Below are 19,201 nucleotides of genomic sequence, written 5' to 3'. Positions count from 1 at the left end.
GGGGGACTTTAACACCTCACTTACACCAATGGACAGATCATCTAAAGTGAAAATAAGGAAACAGAAGCTTTAAATGACACAACAGACCAGATCAATTTAATTGATATTTATAGGACATTCCATCCAAAAACAGCAGATTACTGTTTCTTCTCAAGTGTGCACGGAACATTCTCCAGGATAGATCACATCTTGGGTCACAGATCAAGCCTCAGTAAATTTCAGAAAATTGAAATCATATCAAGCATCTTTTCTGACGACAACACTATGAGATTAGAAATGAATTACGGAAGAAAACACAAAAAACACAAACACATGCAGGCTAAACAATACACTACTAAATAGTCAAGAGATCACTGAAGAAATCAAAGAGGAAATGAAAAATTACCTGGAGACAAATGACAATGAAAACATGACGATCCAAATCCTATGGGATGAAGCAAAAGCAGTTCTAAGAAGGAAGTTTACAGCTATACATGCCTAACTCAAGAAACAAGAAAAATCTCAAATAAACAATCTAACCTTACAGCTAAAGGAACTAGAGAAAGAAGAACAAACAAAACCCAAAGTTAGCAGAAGGAAAGAAATCATAAAGATCAGAGCAGAAATGAATGAAATAGAAATAAAGAAAACAATAGCAAAGGTCAATAAAACTAAAAGCTGGTTCTTTGAGAAGATAAACAAAACTGATAAACCGTTGGCCAGACTCATGAAGAAAAAGAGGGAGAGGACTCAAATCAATAAAAATAGAAATGAAAAAGGAAAAGTTAAAACAGAGACTGCAGAAATACAAAGCATTCTAAGAGACTATTACAAGCAACTCTATGCCAATAAACTGGACAACCTGGAAGAAATGGACAAATTCTTAGAAAGGTATAAACTTCCAAGACTGAACCAGGAAGAAATAGAAAATATGAACAGACCAATCACAAGTAATGAAATTGAAACTGTGATTAAAAGTCTTCCAACAAACAAAAGTCCAGGACCAGATGACTTCACAGGTGAATTCTATCAAACATTTAGAGAAGAGCTAACACCCATCCTTCTCAAACTCTTCCAAAAAATTGCAGAGGAAGGAACACTCCCAAACTCATTCTATGAGGCCACCATTAGCCTGATACCAAAAGCAGACAAAGATACTACAAAAGAAGAAAATTACAGACCAATATCACTGATGAATATAGATGCAAAACTCAATAAAATACTAGCAAACAGAATCCAGCAACACATTAAAAGGACCATACACCATGATCAAGTGGGATTTATCCCAGGGATGCAAGGATTCTTCAATATACGCACATCAATCAATGTGATAAACCATGTTAATGAATTGAAGAAGAAAAACCATATGATCATCTCAATAGATGCAGAAAAAGCTTTTGACAAAATTCAACACCTATTTATGATAAAAATTCTCCAGAAAATAGGCATAGGGGGAACGTACCTCAACATAATAAAGGCCATATATGACAAACCCACCCCCAACATTGTTCTCAATGGTGAAAAGCTGAAACCATTTCCACTAGGATCAGGAACAAAACAAGGTTGTCCGTTCTCACCACTATTATTCAACATAGTTTTGGAAGTTTCAGCCACAGCAATCAGAGAAGAAAAAGAAATAAAAGGAATACAAGTTGGAAAAGAAGAAGTAAAACTGTCACTGTTTGCAGATGACATGATACTATACATAGAGAATCCTAAAGATGCCACCAGAAAACTACTAGAGCTAATCAATGAATTTGGTAAAGTTGCAGGATACAAAATTAACACACAGAAATCTCCTGCATTCCTTATACTAATGATGAAAAATCTGAAAGAGAAATTAAGGAAACACTGCCATTGACCACTGCGACAAAAAGAACAAAATACCTAGGAATAAACCTACCTAGGGAGACAAAAGACCTGTATGCAGAAAAGTATAAGACACTGATGAAAAAAATTAAAGATGATACCAACAGATGGAGAGATATATCATGTTTTTGGACTGGAAGAATCAATATTGTCAAAATGACTATACTACCCCCAATAATCTATAGATTCAATGCAATCCTTACCAAATTACCTATGGCATTTTTTACAGAACTAGAACAAAAAATCTTAAAATTTGTATGTAGACACAAAAGACCCCGAATAGCCAAAGCAGTCTTGAGGGAAAAAAGCAGAGCTGGATGAATCAGACTCCCTGACTTCAGACTATACTACAAAGCTACAGTAATCAAGACAGTATGGTACTGGCACAAAAACAGAAATATAGATCAATGGACCAAGATAGAAAGCCCAGAGATAAACCCACACACCTATGGTCAACTAATCTATGACAAAGGAGGCAAGGATATACAATGGAGAAAAGACAGTGTCTTCAATAAGTGGTGCTGGGAAAACTGGACGGCTACATGTAAAAGAATGAAATTAGAACACTCCCTAACACCATACTCAAAAATAAACTCAAAATGGATTAGAGACCTAAATGTAAGACTGGACACTATAAAACTCTTAGAGGAAAACATAGGAAGAACACACTTTGACATAAATCACAGCAAAATCTTTTTTGATCCACCTCCTAGAGTAATGGAAATAAAAACAAAAATAAAGAAATGGGACCTAATGAAACTTCAAAACTTTTGCACAGCAAAGGTAACCATAAACAAGATGAAAAGAAAACCCTCAGAATGGGAGAAAATATTTGCAAACGAATCAACGGACAAAGGATTAATCTCCAAAATATATAAACAGCTCATGCAGCTCAATATTAAAGAAACAAACAACCCAATACAAAAATGGGCAGAAGACCTAAATAGACAGTTCTCCAAAGAAGACATACAGATGGCCAAGAACATTAAAAGCTGCTCAACATCACTAACTATTAGAGAAATGCAAATCAAAACTACAATGAAGTATCACCTCACACCAGTTAGAATGGGCATCATCAGAAAATCTACAAACAACAAAAGCTGGAGAGGGTGTGGAGAAAAGGGATCCCTCTTGCACTGTTTGTGGGAATGTAAATTGATACAGCCACTATGGAGAACAGTATGGACGTTCCTTAAAAAACTAAAAATAGATTACCATATGACCCAGCCATCCCACTACTGTGCATACACCCAGAGAAAACCATAATTCAAAAAGAGACATGCACCCCAATGTTCATTGCAGCACTGTTTACAATAGCCAGGTCATGGAGGCAACCTAAATACCCATCAACAGATGAATGGATAAAGAAGACGTGGTACATATATACAATGGAATATTACTCAGCCATAAAAAGGCACGAAATTGGGTCATTTGTAGAGACTTGGATGAATCTAGAGACTGTCATAATGAAGTAAGTCAGAAAGAGAAAAACAAATATCGCATATTAACACATATATGTGGAACCTAGAAAAATGGTACAGATGAACTGGTTTGCAGGACAGAAATTGAGACACAGATGTAGAGAATAAAATATGGATACCAAGAGGGGAAAGTGGCCGGGGGGTTGGGGTGGTGGTGGGATGAATTGGGAGATTGGGTCTGACATGTACACTGATGTGTATAAAATTGATGACTAATAAGAACCTGCTGTATAAAAAATATATAAAATTAAAAATTTTTAAAAACCAATACAAACATTAAAAATAATGTTTATGATAAACAATAAAAAGAAACTCAATTAAAAAATAAGCAGAGTATCTGAATAGACATTTCTCCAAAAAAGATATACAAGTAACATGAAAAGGTGACAAAATTCATTAATTATTAGACAAATACAAATCAAATCCACAGTGATATATCCCCTCACACACTCTAGGATGGCTACAATAAGAAAGATGGAAAATAACAAGAGATGGAAAAGATGTGCAAAAATTGGAACACGCATACATTGCTGGTGGGAATGTAAAATAGTGCAGCCACTTTTAACAGTCTGGCAGTTCCTCAAAAAGTATAATATAGAGTTACCATGTGACGCAGAAATTACTCCTAGGTATAGACCCAAGAAAACTAAAAAACATGTACATGAATGTGCATATCAGCATTATTTATACAAAAATAGACAAAAAGTAGAAACAACTCAATTTCCATCAACTGATACGTAGATTAACAAAATGTGGTATATCCACACAATGGAATATTATGCAAGCATAAAAAGTAAGTAAATACTGAGACATGCTCCAACATGGATGAACTTTGAAGACATTATGCTACATGAAGGAAGCCAAACACAAAAGGCCATATGTTGTATCGTTGTATTTATATGAAATGTACAGAATAGGCAAATCCATAAAAAGAAAGGAAATTAGTGGTTGCCAGGTGGTACGGGGAAGAGGGTAATTGGTTGTGACTGCTAATGGGTATGGGGTTTCTTTTGAGGATGATGAGAATATTCTGGAATTAGACAGTGTTGATGGTAGAACAATCTTATAAGTATGCTACACATAACTGAATTGTATACAAGGGTTAACTTTATGGTATGTGAATTATATGTCAAAGAGAGTAAATGATTCATACAGACTTTCTGAGACAAATAAAAACCGAAGGAGTTCATTTCCAGCAGACCTGCCCTGTAATAAATGGTAAAACAAGTTCTTCAGGCAGGAGCAAAATGACATACGTCAGAAACTTGGATCTATATAAGAAAGGAAGAGTGGAAAAGATGGAATAAATAAAGGTAAAATGAAATATTTTTTCTTATTTTTAATTGATCTAAAGTATAACTGTTAAATCATAGTGATAGTAAAAATGTATTGATAGTAAATGATATGATAGTAAAAATGTATTCGGTGATTATAGCATATGGATCAATGAAATGAATGAGCAATGTCACAGGGACAGTAGGGAGGAATTGGGAATAATCTACTATAAGGTATCTGCATGACACGTGTAGTTATAGTATTATTTGAAGGTGGATTTAGATTATTTTATATGTAAAATCACATATACTATACTAGTTCACAAAGCAAGCCTCACTAAATTTCAAAGAATAGGTATCATACAGGCTAAGATCTCTGACGATAGAGCAATTGAGAAATTCATTAGAAAATTAGTTACAATTCCTGCATATTTGGAAATTTTAAACACATTGTTAAATACTCACAGGTCCAAAAATCACAATGGATGTTTTAAAAAATTAGATATTAATGATAATGCCAAACTATATGTCAAAACTAATGGGATGTACCAAAATCAGTGTTTTGAAGGAAATGGTTAGCTTTAAATATTATATAAAACTGATGAGTGCCTGAAAATTAATGAGCTACATGTCTATTTTAAGTTAGGAAAAGAACCACAAAACTAACCCAAAGAAAGGAGAAAGAAAGATAAAATAAATATGAGTGGGAATTAATGTAACTGAAAAAAATTTACATAGAGAAAATCAACAAAATCAAAAGTTCAAATGTTTGAAAAAAATACCAAGAAAATAAACAAGCCTCCAGTAAAATTGATTAAGGAAAAAGAGTTAAAGCACAAATAAATAATATTATGAATGAAAAGAGTGGGCATGATTATAGATAAACACTAAAAAGATTTTAAAGTATTGATAATACTATCAACAACCATATGCAAAAAAATCTGAAAAGTTAGGTGAAACGGAATTTGTAAAGAAAATATAATTTACCAAAATGCTGCAGAAAGTTCTGTAAGTTGTAAGGAAATTGAAGGAGTGCTTACAATTTTTCCCATGAAGAAAACATCCGTCTCAGATACTTTTATATGAATATTCTACCAAACTGAAGAAAAAGATCATCTCAAACTTATTTAAACTCTTTTCAAAGTAGGAAAGAAGGAATACCCCCCAATTCATTTCAGAAGACCTGTGTAACTCTGACACCGATGCCACATATAGTCAAACTGAGAAAGAAAAATAAGGCCATTTCACTCACGAATACAGAAAAAAAATTCTGAACAAAATATCAGTAAATCAAATCCAATAACGTATAAAAATAATACATCCTGACCAAGTTATGTTCCTAATAAGTATGTGAGGACAGTTTAATATCTGTAAAAAACTATAAATATTCCCTATTACAATAATAATTTTTTAAAGAAAAAATATATAATTATCTCAATAGATACAGACAAAACATTTGATAAAAATCAACATAAACACATGATTAAAAAGCTTCAGTGAATTAGGAATAAAAGGGAACTTCCATACTCTAATAAAGAATATCTACCAAAAATCTTACAGAAAGTGAGAAAATGATAAACATAGAATTCAGAATCGGTAAATGGAGATGGGGATAATGTGGGAAAGAACCACACAGATATAAGTAAATGATTATCAAGGTCCTAATTTTTATCTTGAGTGTGGGCTCCCATGGATCTTTATGCTATTACTAACTGAACAAACAAACATACATGGACCAGTGATGAGGGTATGTCTTAAATCAGTGAGTCTCAAAGTGTGGTTCCTGCAGCATCAGCATCCCCTAGAAACTTGCAAAAAAATGCAAGTAATCCAGCCCCACCCCTACTGAATCAGAAACTTTGGGGGTGAGGCCCAGCAACATGTGTTTTAACAAGCCCTCCAGGTGATTCTGATGCAGGCTAAAGATAGAGCACCACTGTCATATACTAAGGATTCAAATGTATCCAAGTGTGAACACCTATAGTCCAATTAACAAAAGAGAAAGCGAAGCTGACGGATGAAGCTATACAGCTGGCTCATGGGAGATGACCGTCAAACTTTCTCATTTAGTTGAATTTAAACTAGATGAGTGGGATACTGAACATGACTCCCTTTCTTCATGATGCCCTGGTAACAAATCTAAAAGGGAGAAAATGAGGCCTATTACACTATTAAAATCAACAGTAATCCTGAACCCTAGAAACTTGTTACACCTCAGTGTTGTGTCACATTTTATTGTGTAGCTCCAAAGTCAGAACAACTTTTAGAAAGTAGCGTGACTTCTGCAAATGGGGAGAATAACCTCTAAGAGGTTTCCCTACAGTTTGAAATGAGGGGGAAAAGCACTGATCGGCACAGCACAGGTAACTGGTAGAAAAGTCTAGAGAGGAGAAAGAATGTAGGCTTGTGTGTTGAGAACTACTGGACATTGCTGCCCAAGACAAAGTACAATTTTTGGAGTGTAGTATATCTCTGTAAAAGTCACACTAGAAGCATCTTGTCTTCCAGATAAGAATTATACCTTATGAAACTCTGCCAACTCATGGTCCATCCTTGCAGCCCTCTTTAGAAAACCATCTTTGGTGGTAGTGACTTTTGGTTTTGGAGATCTGATTCGGGGTTGTGTCACAAAATTTGGGAGACATGACTCAAGTTCGACTAATCCTGTAGGAAAGAAGTACATGTTTAGTATCCGGTACTTAAATACATCATTTGAAAGCATGCTGTTAATTTTAGTAGCTGTTTGCCAAGTGGTTTCATTTAGAATTATTGATAAGGTGTACCTCATATAATTGAATTGTCCCTGAAATATAAAGGAAATTTCTATATAATTAACTTATATTCTTGATGACTTAGATTATAAAATAAGAAATGCATTCTAAAATGAAAACATTGCCCTACAAAAATGTAACATTCCACAATAATAGACAGAAAATTATTGATCATATGAAACATGGCACCACCATTCTAAAGTGGATGTACACCAGGTTATCATATTCAGCTCTGGAGATGGTCAGCCAGAGGTGCAAGTTCAATTGTGTGAGCATCAACTCATGATCTTGGCCATGTGATACTCCAACCTCTCAACTGAAATTTAAATAATTTTAAAAAGCCTCTCTTGGACTTTATAACAGGTATAACCCTCTCCACTAATTTATCCCCTACTTATCCATCCCCTTGCCCGCTAGTTTTCTGGCATTTCTTCATAAAGAGCCGATTTTATTATATATTTCTTGTTTGCTTCACAAACCTGGTATAAAATTTTTTCTATTTCATTTTTGCAAAACTTTGATTTTACTGACATTAAACATGTTTAAATGTTTAGTAGTTTACTGACTTTACTCCTTAACAAATTGTTGCATAGTGTATCCATTTATTTATTTGGGTCTTAGAAGTTTTTATTGGTTTCTATGAACTCATATTATTAATAATACTAAACATGTAATTGCTATTTCTTGCAAATATTTTAATTTTTGATTAGCTTTTAATCTAAACTGCTATATTTTATATATTTATATTTCTAAGATAATCCTCTTATACTAGACTTGTAATTATGTGAATTGCTTACCTTCATAGGTGTTGAGATAGTGGTTTTTTACTACAAAGTCCTCTGAGTTGTTGTCTGTGAAACGACCAAGGCGAGATAGAGGTCCATAGACCTGTGATGCATAATCAGAATAATCCTTGATGATATTTCTTCTCTCCAACTTCCCTTCTATATTCTTTCCCTTTCCCAAAAGTTTTCTGATTGCTAAAATAAAACATACCTCCATGACTATCTCCAAAATATTGTTCTGAATGGTCCAAATGCAGACTAGTAAACCATAGTTTTATTCACAGGAAGGCTACTGAACTGAATGAATTTCATTATGATCACTCACTGCAGCCAGAACACTTAAAACATATATCTGACATCTGTGTGATCCAGATTGTCATGAGACAGGTGGCCGTGACGGAAGGTGAATCAGCTAGTGTTCTCAATTGGTACTCATCAAAAATCTTTTATAACTGCATTCTAAGCTCTGGGCCAGAAAGAGGTATTCAATGAAAGTTTGTCAAATGAATGAAAGAAACTCAAAGTAACTGAAAACTACATGTTTTCAGTAGAGACTGAGGGAATTATTCTCTCCTAAGAGAATAATTAAAAGGGAAGGAAGACTACAGGTTCTTCAAAAATTTCTGTCCATCTTGGCTAACACCAGAATAAATCAGAATATATCCAAGCTTATAGATTTCAGAATTGTTTGGCAGTCTCAGCTGTACACTGTAGGAGTTTACTCATCTAAGGAGTCAGGCTTACTACTTCCACCTGTTCCTTTTCTTTCAATCCCATCACAGACCCATCCCCTTTTGAAGGCTCTACATCATGCACTCTCAATGGGTGTAAAACAATATGAGATTTTGAAGTCACAATTGAAAGAGGTGGTTGCACTTGCCACTGCTGCCTTTTGGATGTTATTTATATTTGATCCTCAGTGCTTCTGTGTGTGACTTGGGATTTCATAATTACATAAAAATAGTTTACATTTTAATAGTTATTTATAAAAATTAGTCAACCCATCATTGGTTATATCTAGTACTGAAAAGAAAAAACTGTTGACCATATCTAAATGCATACCTAGCACCTAGTTAAGTAAAAAGTCATTTTCTCACACACATACAAAAATTCAGGGGCATATAACAGTGAGAACAGATAACAGGGACCTGACTTATCTGGGGGTGGGGGTCCTTGAAGGTCTCCCCTGAGGAAGTGACATTTGAGGTGTGCCTTAGCCTGGGTTCCCCCACAGGCAGAACCTGAGACAAAGGCATGCGTACAGGTAGTTTATTTGGGAAGGTGATCCCAGAGGGCAAGAGAGAGGGACAGGAGGAGTAAAAAAAAAAGAAAGTCAACCCATCACTAGTTATGTCAACTACTGAAAAGAAAAAATGTTGACAGTATCTAAATGCATAGGTGCAGCTAGTTAAGTTAAAAGTTATTTTCTCACATCAAGAAAAAGTTTAAAAGTTCACTAAAAATAATTTTTAAGGGATTAACTTAATTTTTTGTAATTGTTTTGCTAGGAAAAATATTTTGAATAATTTTTAATGTGATTACATTGCTATTATGTGTATAAACTGCTAATTTGCATATATAAGCGATGCATTACAATTTTTATAAGTAAATTAATTATATTAAAAGTCACTCAGCAAATATAGCAAATAAAGCTAAATGCTAATAAGTTAAATTTTCTTAATTTAAATTTTTTATTTAGTTATTCTTAATCCTCCACTGACTCCTCTTTTTATGTATAAAGTACAGATATATTTATAGTACATAAACAGATATACAGTATACCTGTGGTATTAAAATTTCATGGCAGGGGGATTGGAAAAAAGATGTCTGAATGTCTTTTTTAGTGGAAACAATGAAAAAAAGTTGAGAAACAGGGCTCTCTATCCAGGGCCTCAGCCCATGAATATGGGGAGCCCAACACCTACACACACAAACACACACATGCCCCATAATGTCAATAACTTGACTACCTGTTAGAACATAATTACTTGATTTTCTTAGTAAGGAATTTTCCTCCACCCTTCTACTTTTGAGAAATAACTCATCTCCTGTTCCTTATCTATTAACTAACAATAGGACCAAAAAAGAATTATATCACAGTTAAATCAGGTTTGGTCAAAGACCCAAAGCAGAGCCAACTTTTCCATTCTCTTCACGGTTCATACTGCACCATCACCTGATACGTGTGTGTGGTGAATCTGTGCCAACTTTGCCTCCTTCACCTCCTGCAGTTTAGACCACTGGGCATTCAAGCACGCCATGTTTACTTCATTTTGATTCTCATCACGCTTCTTCAGCAGCTCTTTTAGAACTTCCAGGCGAATCTCCTGCAGTCTTCAAGTAAATCACAAAACATAAAGAAGTCTACAATCTCTCAGATAGAGTGCTCTACTACAGAGAAAGGGAACACTTGCCATAAACAGAAGCTTCTCTTTGGGCTGGTATCATATTCATGTATCTTAAAAAGACCACTCTGGCAAAAGTGTGACAAATGAATTGGGGGTTTGGGGTGGCAACTCAATGGTGAGTCTCTGTATAAGAGGAATATGTATGGGTGTAGTTCTGAAGGACAAAAAAGAGTTTGCTAGGTAGATGGAGTAAAAAAGTGTTCTCCAGGCAGATGGGCCTAAGTGAACAGCAAATGTTTGTGCATAGTTCCAGGTCGACTGGTATTGCTGGAGGGTTAAGTAATAGGAGGAGTGAGAGAAAATGAGGTTGTGGCATGCAGCCTTAAGTGGTGAATGTGAAAATGCCAGCAGCTGACACATATAGATAATTATTCTTCGCTTCCCTTCCCTTCACCTTCACCTTGTTCTCCCAGGACTACTTGCTTATGTGTACATATGACTTCAAAATTTGTACTTCAGACCAGGTATTTCTGAACTAGAACTTCTATCTACTTGAATCTCCAGCTATATCCCCTGACAACCTCAAAAAAACCTCACTCATTCTATTCCCCCAGAAATCTACCCCTTCTCTTAACCTTCTTCCCTCCTCTAATGATTCCTTCTCTAAAACACTTCTTACATCTGTTCCCTAGCCCATGTCTTTGTCATCTCTCTCCTGACTTGGACTCTGGTTGTTAGTCTAGTCTTTCCCCCTTCCAATCTTTGTTCCACATAGTGGTCAAGATTTTCCTTTCTAAAATGGAGATTTGAATATTTTACTCTTACTTAAAAATTTACACAGTAATTTATTCAGTTATTCATTTGTCAAATATTTATGCCAGGCAGGGAATAAACAATGGTGAACAAGATAAAATACGTTGTCTCAAGAAGCACTGTTCTAGTGGAGTAGACATATAAACCAACATTTACAACACAGGGAGATACATACCAGGCCAAAAGAATGAAAAGACTCCTGTGGGAGAAGAAATGGCAGAGCGCCTCTTCTAGCACTATTCCCAGTTGATCAAAGGGAAGGAGGGGGATGGTGGGGAAGCCTTCCTTCAGGAGCCATTAACTCAGCACTTGAGGATAAACAAGGGTTGAGATTTGCCACAGTGACAAGGGAGAAGTGCGGCCTCAGCAGAGAGAGCTGAATATTCTACTCAAAAGGACTAGAGACAGGTCTTCCCTGGTGGCGCAGTGGTTGAGAGTCCGCCTGCCAATGCAGGGGACACGGGTTCGTGCCCCGGTCTGGGAGGATCCCACATGCCGCGGAGCAGCTGGGCCTGTGGACCATGGCCGCTGAGCCTGCGCGTCCGGAGCCTGTGCTCTGCGACGGGAGAGGCCACAGCAGTGAGAGGCCTGCGTACCGCCAAAAAAAAAAAAAAAAAAAAAAAAGGACTAGAGACAGAGCAAACATGTTATACTGGTGGAGGTTCTCAAAGTGAATATACATGGGAGGGTAGGGAAACAGTGAGAAGTAAATACAGGGAGGTAGGCGTTTTTAAAAATAAGCACACACCAACAGTCCCTTTTCTTTCTAGAGTTGGAAATCCTAGGTTCAATTCTCAACTTCATCACTTACCTCAGCCTCTTCAATCATAAAATTAACATAATAATAGTATCCATCCCCTAAGGTTGTTGTGAACGTTAAATGAGTGAATGTACACAGCATGCTAGAACAGTAGTTCTCAAACTTGAGCATACATCAGATAACCTGGAGGACTTGCTATGACACAAATTGCTGTGCCCCGCCCCCTGACTCAGTAGGTCTGGGATGGAACCTGAGAATTTGCATTTCTAACAAGTTCCCAGGTAAGTGCTGATGCTACTCATCTGTGGACCACACTCTGAGCACTACTGGCTTAGAACTTAGCTCAAGCATGAAATAAGCACTCTGTAAGTGTTGAATGCTTTATGAATATCATCATTATCATCTCCATCACCATCATCATCAATATTATCATCTACCTGATAGCTTTTTACTCATCCTTCTACATACAGCTCAGAAGCTACCTCATCTCAGTAATTTTCCCAAATATCTACTAAATATCTGTTAGTTCTCAAACAGAACTAACTGTTCTCCTGCCTGGGTTCCCCTAGCTCTTTGTGTATAGAGCAGCACATCACCTGAAGATCCTGCCTGTGAGTTATTGGTTTTAAGGTCTTTCACTCCATCCGCACCCACCTGCCCCCCTTCCACCCCTCACCCCCTGTTCCAATGGTCCATAAGGAGCTCTGTCAGGGTAAAGCAGTTTCCTGTTTCCAGTCCTGAGGAGGGACTCAAAATATATTTATTAAAATTAACCTCAGTTTAACCAAAGTACTCATGTTCTCAGGTGATATCTTCATTCTGGCCAGATACATTTTTAATATTCTTAATGTCCTTCTGACAAGAATATTCCTCTTCAAATTGCAGCAATAAATTTAAATTTCTGCAGACAGGATTGAGTATGTGACACCTACTCTTCCCCAAACACTATTTTCTATTAAATTGCAAGCTTTTAACCAAACATCACAGTCTGCATTCAGGGTTAATCAGAAGGTGTTGCAAAAAGATAAACATATTTTGAATTCGGAACCACACTGAATCCCTAACTCTATTGGTCCCTAGCTTGCTTGCGTGTAAGCACACTGTCAGGGGCTTGGTAGTACTTCTGTGAGCAATGAAGTACCTCAGCACAGCCTGGAACAAATGGCACCCTCAAACTTCCTTTCCTTTCCTTCTTGCTAGGGAGCTGTAATTTTTTGGTCCTCATCATTTCTACATATTCCAGAGACAACCTCATTACTGAAAATACATCAGTTAAAATGACTGAAAATTCAACGAGAAATACCTTAGCATATTATTACTTATGTACTATGAGCTCATCTCTTAATTGAAAAGTTCCACTGTTTGTCTTTTAAACAGAAAAATGCCTCATTGGCTATAGCTAGAACCCAAGGTGCACTGACGGTGAATCCAGTACCAGGGGGAAAGAGATGGGGTCAGCCAAGAGGCTGTTGGATGGATAGGAAGAGGGCCAAAGTCTAGGGACCGTGGCACTGGGAATGAACAGAAAAGGACAGTTTGAAAGACATTTTTCAGAAATCAGTGGGATTCTAGGTAAGACCCTAAAGAGAAAAGGGAAGAGAAGAATCAGAGATGCCTTGAGGAATTGTTTAAATTTGGGTTCCACACTGAACTACACACACAAAGAAGGCATTATACATTTTTATATTATTGGAGAGAAAATTATAGAGCTATTGCTCCTGAAGCCCAATTTCCTAACTCTACAGATTAAGGATTGCTTTTAAACCCCTACATTTGGGTAAACTCTCTATATGTTAAAAGTATTAACATTAATCCCATCTGTGCAGAAGCAATTATCTGGGTGATTAAGAACCTACTTTTCGATCTCCTGCTCTCTGAAGGCCCACTCCTTCCTCTCCATGGCATTCATCATCCTCCTCCTCTTCTCAAACTGGGAGGTGTCACTCAGAGTGGGGAGAGTGGCTTCCCAAGCACGTTTCTCCCGGGCACGTTCTATCATCTCTACCTCAGCTTGTCCTGCCGGGAGACCTCGACCTGGAAGATGAAGCAGAACACTTTAGAAACACACAGACAAACTCATGTACCTACCAGTATTTAATTTACTCCCTTTCAGTTCCTGTCCTCTTTAAATTCAAGGGTTATGACAGGATGAAATGATATCAGGATACATCTCCAGATGTGCCTCAGGGTTTATTATCTGCCCTGCACTGTCTCTTGTTAACAATTCAGCCAGAAGACATTTTAGTTACATGTAAGATGCTAGAAAGTATTTGAAGATATTAGGTGATTATGAAATAATCACACCTTGGAATGTCCTCTATTGGAAAAATCCATATTTTGAAATACAAAGAAGTATCAAAATAACTTGCAGAAAGGTCATAGTTAGTATGTGGTGAAACTCAGAATTTGCAAATGGCAATCTGACCCTTATGGTCTTATGTATTACACTATACTCCCTCTCTAATAAACACAAACATGAACTATACAGACAAGCCCACAGCTAATATCACACTCAACAGTGAAAGGCTAAAAGCTTTCCTCTAAGATCAGGAAAAAGAAAATGGTGCACTCTCTCACCACTCCTATTTACATAATACTGGAAGCCCTAGCCAGAGAAATAAAGCAAAAAAAAAAAAAAAAAGAAAGAAAAAGGCATGCAAATCAGAAAGGAAGAAGTAAAATCATCTCCATTTGCAGATGACATGATCTTATGTAGAGAAAACTCTAAAGACTCTATCAAAAAACTGTTAGAACTAATAAATAAATAAAGTTGCAGGATACAAAATCAATACATGAAAATCAGTTGTATTTATACACCCTAACAATATCTATAAAAGAGATAAAACTATTCCATTTACAATAGTATCAAAAACAATAAAATTCTTAGGAGTAAATTTAACCAAGGAGGTGAAAAATCTATACGGTGAAAACTATTAAAACATTGATGAAAAAAATTGAAGAAGACACAAGTAAAAAATATATATATATCCCATGTTCATGGATTGGAAGAACTAATATTTTTAAAATGCTCCTACTACGCAAAGCCATCCACAGATACATCCCTATCAAGATTCTAGTGGTGTTTTTCACAGAAATAGAAAAAACAATCCTAAAATTTATACATAACCATAAAAGACCCATATAGCCAAAGCAATGTTAAGAAAGAACAAAATTGTAAGAAACACACTTCCTGATTTCAAACTATATTACAAAGCTACAGTAATCAGAACAGTATAGTACTGGCATAAAAACAGACACACAGAGCAATGGAACAGAATAAAGAGCCAGAAGTAAACCCATGCATGCGTAGTCAACTAATATTTGACAAGGGAGTCAAAAATAGTCAATAGGGAAAAGACAGTCTCTTCAATAAGTGGTGCTAGGAAAACTGGGTATTCACATGCAGAAGAATGAAACTGGATCCTTATCTTACATTTTTCACAAAAATTAACTTGAAATGGATTAAAGACTTAAATGTAAAACGCTTAGAAGAAAAGATAAGGGAAAAGCTCCTTGATATTAGTCTTGGCAATGATATTTTGGATATGACACCAAAAGCACAAGCAACAAAAACAAAAATAAACAAATTGGACTACATCAAACCAAAAATCTTCTACACAGCAAAAGAAACAATCAACAAAATGAAAAAGCAACCTATGAATTGGGCAAAAACATTTGCAAACCATATATCTGATAAGGGGTTATATTCTAAATATATTAGGAACAGATATTACTCAAAACAAAAAACAATGTGATTTTAAAATGGGCAAAAGACCTGAATAGACATTTTCCCAAAAAAGATACAGAGATGGCTAACAGGTACATGAAAAGGTGTTCAACATCACTAATCATCAGGGAATTGCAAATCAAAACTACAGTGAGATATCACCTCATGCCTGTTAGAATGGCTATTATCAAAGAGAAGAGAGAGGACGCTCTCCTCTTCCAAGATGGACTGCATTCTGTCTATGGAATGTGTATCTCTGCTTTCATTTTACTATGGTTTAATTCTTTCTTGTGAGAAGCCACGGACCCTCACTTGGTGGCCTGTCCCAGGAACTCACCCGAGACCTGGGACATGACCACCCTCTTCAAGCCCCATTTTCTTGTAACCTCTTTACAAAGGATATTAATAAATCTACTTCTTACCCAAAAAAAAAAAAAAAAAAAAGACAAGCAATAACAAGTGCTGCCAAGGACGTGGAGAAAAGGAAACCCTTGTGCACTGTTGGGAGGAATGTAAATTGGTACAGTCATTATGGCAAATAGTTCCATAAGAATTCCATAGAGGTTCCTCAAAAAATTAAAAATAGAACTACCATATGATCTAGCAATTTCCCTTCTGGGTATATAGCTGAAGGAAATGAAATCACTACATCAAAGAGGTATCTGCACCCCATGTTCATTGCAGCATTATTTACAATAGTCAAGACATGGAAACAGCTGAAGTGTCTATCGGCAGATTAATGGATAAATAAAGTGATATATATAAGGCGATATATATATATATATATAAAGTGATATATATAAGGCGATATATATAGTGATATATATATATAGTGATATATATATATATTCATTCACAAAAAAAGAAGAGAATCCTGCCATTTGTGATAACATGGATGAAACTTGAGGGCATTATGCTAAGCAAAATAAGTCAGTCAGAAACAGTTAAATACTGCATAATCTCATTATAGCTGGAATCTAAAAAACTGAATTCATAGAAACAGAGAGTACACTGGTGGTTACCAGGGGCAAAGTGGTGGGAGAAATGGGTGAAAGTGGTCAAAGGGTACAAACTTTCAGTTATAAGATGAATAAATTCTGGAGAGCTAATGTACAGCATGCTGACTACACTTAACAAAACTGTATTGTATACTTGAACGTTGCTAAGACTGAATCTTAAATGCTCTCACCACACACACCCACACACACACCCACACACACACAGTAAATATGTGGGGTGATAGATGTGTTAACTACCCTTATTGTGGTAATCATTCTGCAATATATATGTGTACCAAATCATCATGTAGTACATCTTAAACTTACACAATGTTACATGTCAATTATGTCTAAATGAAGCTAGGAAAAAGAACTATACATAAAGAAAATATAGTATTATTTTTAATTTAATATTTACATATGTGGTATTTTACTATAAATATTCTGTTATTTGCTTTTTTTATTCAGCTTTGTTTTGGGAATCTGGCCACGCTGATATATAGAGATGTAATTTCATTCTTCCATTGTAGGACTCTACCACAATTTAAGCTATCTGCTCAAATTGACATTTAGATTGGTTCTAATTTTTTTTTTTTTTTTTTTTTTTTTTTGTGGTACGCGGGCCTCTTACTGTTGCGGCCTCTCCTGCTGCGGAGCACAGGCTCCGGACGCGCAGGCTCAGCGGCCATGGCTCACGGGCCCAGCCGCTCTGCGGCATGTGGGATCTTCCTGGACCAGGACATGAACCCGTGTCCCCTGCATCGGCAGGCGGACTCTCAACCACTGCGCCACCAGGGAAGCCCTGGTTCTAATTTTTTGATTACACATAATAATGCTGCAACAAACGTCTAATACTGGTCTCATTATGCCCATGTATGAATTTCTCTAGGAACCTTAGAAGGATCTAGAGCCTAGCAACTAATCACAAAATACAATCATTTAAAATATTTCTGAATATTGCCAAATTTGCCTCCACAAAGCACATTTTTTCTCAAGCTTTCTGAGATTCTCCTGACCCTCTTCCACAGTCCATGCTACCTAGTCTCAGCAGCTTTTCACAGTCCTTACAAGTATTTAGTGGTTCAAAGACTCATATATATGTGAGTTTCACTGAGAATGGAATTTGTTCTTGGGAGTTGTTCTTTTAGAGTTGTGCTTGTTGCTTTTATATAATTTCTGGGAAGAGAAAAGATGCTGATTTACATACATGGCTACACTGCGAGTAGAGATTTGGATTAGAATTGCTTGAAGATATAAAATACTTGTGAGAGAAATAATACCTATTCAAGCATGAGTCTTCCCATTTATAAACACAATGTTCCTTTTTTTTTGGTCAAATCTTTGTGCTTAAGGAACAATTTATATTTTTCTCCATAAATGCCTTGTGCATGTTTTATTAAGTGCTTTCCTGGGACTTTGTTATTTGTTGCTATTAAAAATATGATTTCCCAATAATATTTCTTTCTTTCTTTTTTTTTTTTTTTGCGGTACACGGGCCTCTCACTGTTGTGGCCTCTCCCGTTGCGGAGCACAGGCTTTGGATGCGCAGGCTCAGCAGCCATGGCTCATGGGCCCAGCCGCTCCGCGGCATGTGGGATCCTCCCGGACCGGGGCACGAACCCGTGTCCCCTGCATCGGCAGGTGGACTCTCAACCACTGCACCACCAGGGAAGCCCTCAATAATATTTCTAATTACATATTGCTCATACAAAAATTACTGATATTTGTATGTTGGTTTCATAATAGGATACCTTATTAAACTGAGGTTCTTAGTTCTGATAACTTATTTCATTTGATTTTTCTATATGAGTACATTGTCTGCAAATATAGTTTTGCTTTTTCTTTCTAATCCTCATACCTAATTCTTCTCTTATCTTACTACACTGACTCAAGTATTTCTCTATCAGGATGCTATTACTGTCATATTGGGCAAACAATTAATTGTTGGATGAAACTGCCCCATGCAGGGCAGGATGTTTAGTATCCATGCCAGCCTACCTCCCCCAAACCCAACCCATTTGTCTCATCATTATTACATATAAAAACACCACCCAGGTTTCCAAATGTCCCTAGGGGTGGTGGGTCATAGCCTAGTTTAATAAGCTCTGGGCTAGGATCTTCTCTGCATTGCTAAATAATAGTGGTGATAAAGGAATCACTGTCTTTTTCTTTATTTTAAGGGTAAAGCTTCTCAAGTCTCACCTTTAGTATATGTTTATCGAAGATAACCTTTATTAAGTTACCAAAATTCCCTTCTGATCTCAGCTTACTTAGAGTTTATAGCATGAATGCATGTTGAATGTTATCAAACAGTACTTTTCCTGCACCTATAAAAGCATTTTTCTGACATTTTCTGTTAAAATGGTAAAATGCATTGGTTAGTTTTCTGATATTGT

The 19,201-nt window shown here is 36.3% G+C and overlaps 1 protein-coding gene across 1 annotated transcript in view; it reads right to left on the bottom strand.

Moving 5' to 3' along the window:
- CFAP91 (cilia and flagella associated protein 91) overlaps positions 1 to 19,201 on the bottom strand; it is a 146,687-nt gene that overhangs the window by 84,039 nt on the left and 43,447 nt on the right. Inside the window, exons 7-10 of the mRNA XM_060009902.1 lie at positions 13,937 to 14,114; positions 10,336 to 10,493; positions 8,172 to 8,354; positions 7,125 to 7,267 (exon numbers count right to left, since the gene is read on the bottom strand). Coding sequence (XP_059865885.1) covers positions 7,125 to 7,267; positions 8,172 to 8,354; positions 10,336 to 10,493; positions 13,937 to 14,114 — 662 coding nt within the window. The remainder of the gene's footprint in view (positions 1 to 7,124; positions 7,268 to 8,171; positions 8,355 to 10,335; positions 10,494 to 13,936; positions 14,115 to 19,201) is intronic.

The sequence above is a fragment of the Delphinus delphis genome, chromosome 4, assembly GCF_949987515.2.
Source record: "Delphinus delphis chromosome 4, mDelDel1.2, whole genome shotgun sequence".
Lineage (NCBI taxonomy): Eukaryota > Metazoa > Chordata > Mammalia > Artiodactyla > Delphinidae > Delphinus > Delphinus delphis.
Note: the sequence above shows the minus strand (reverse complement) of the source record. Positions and strands in the feature narration are given on the sequence as shown.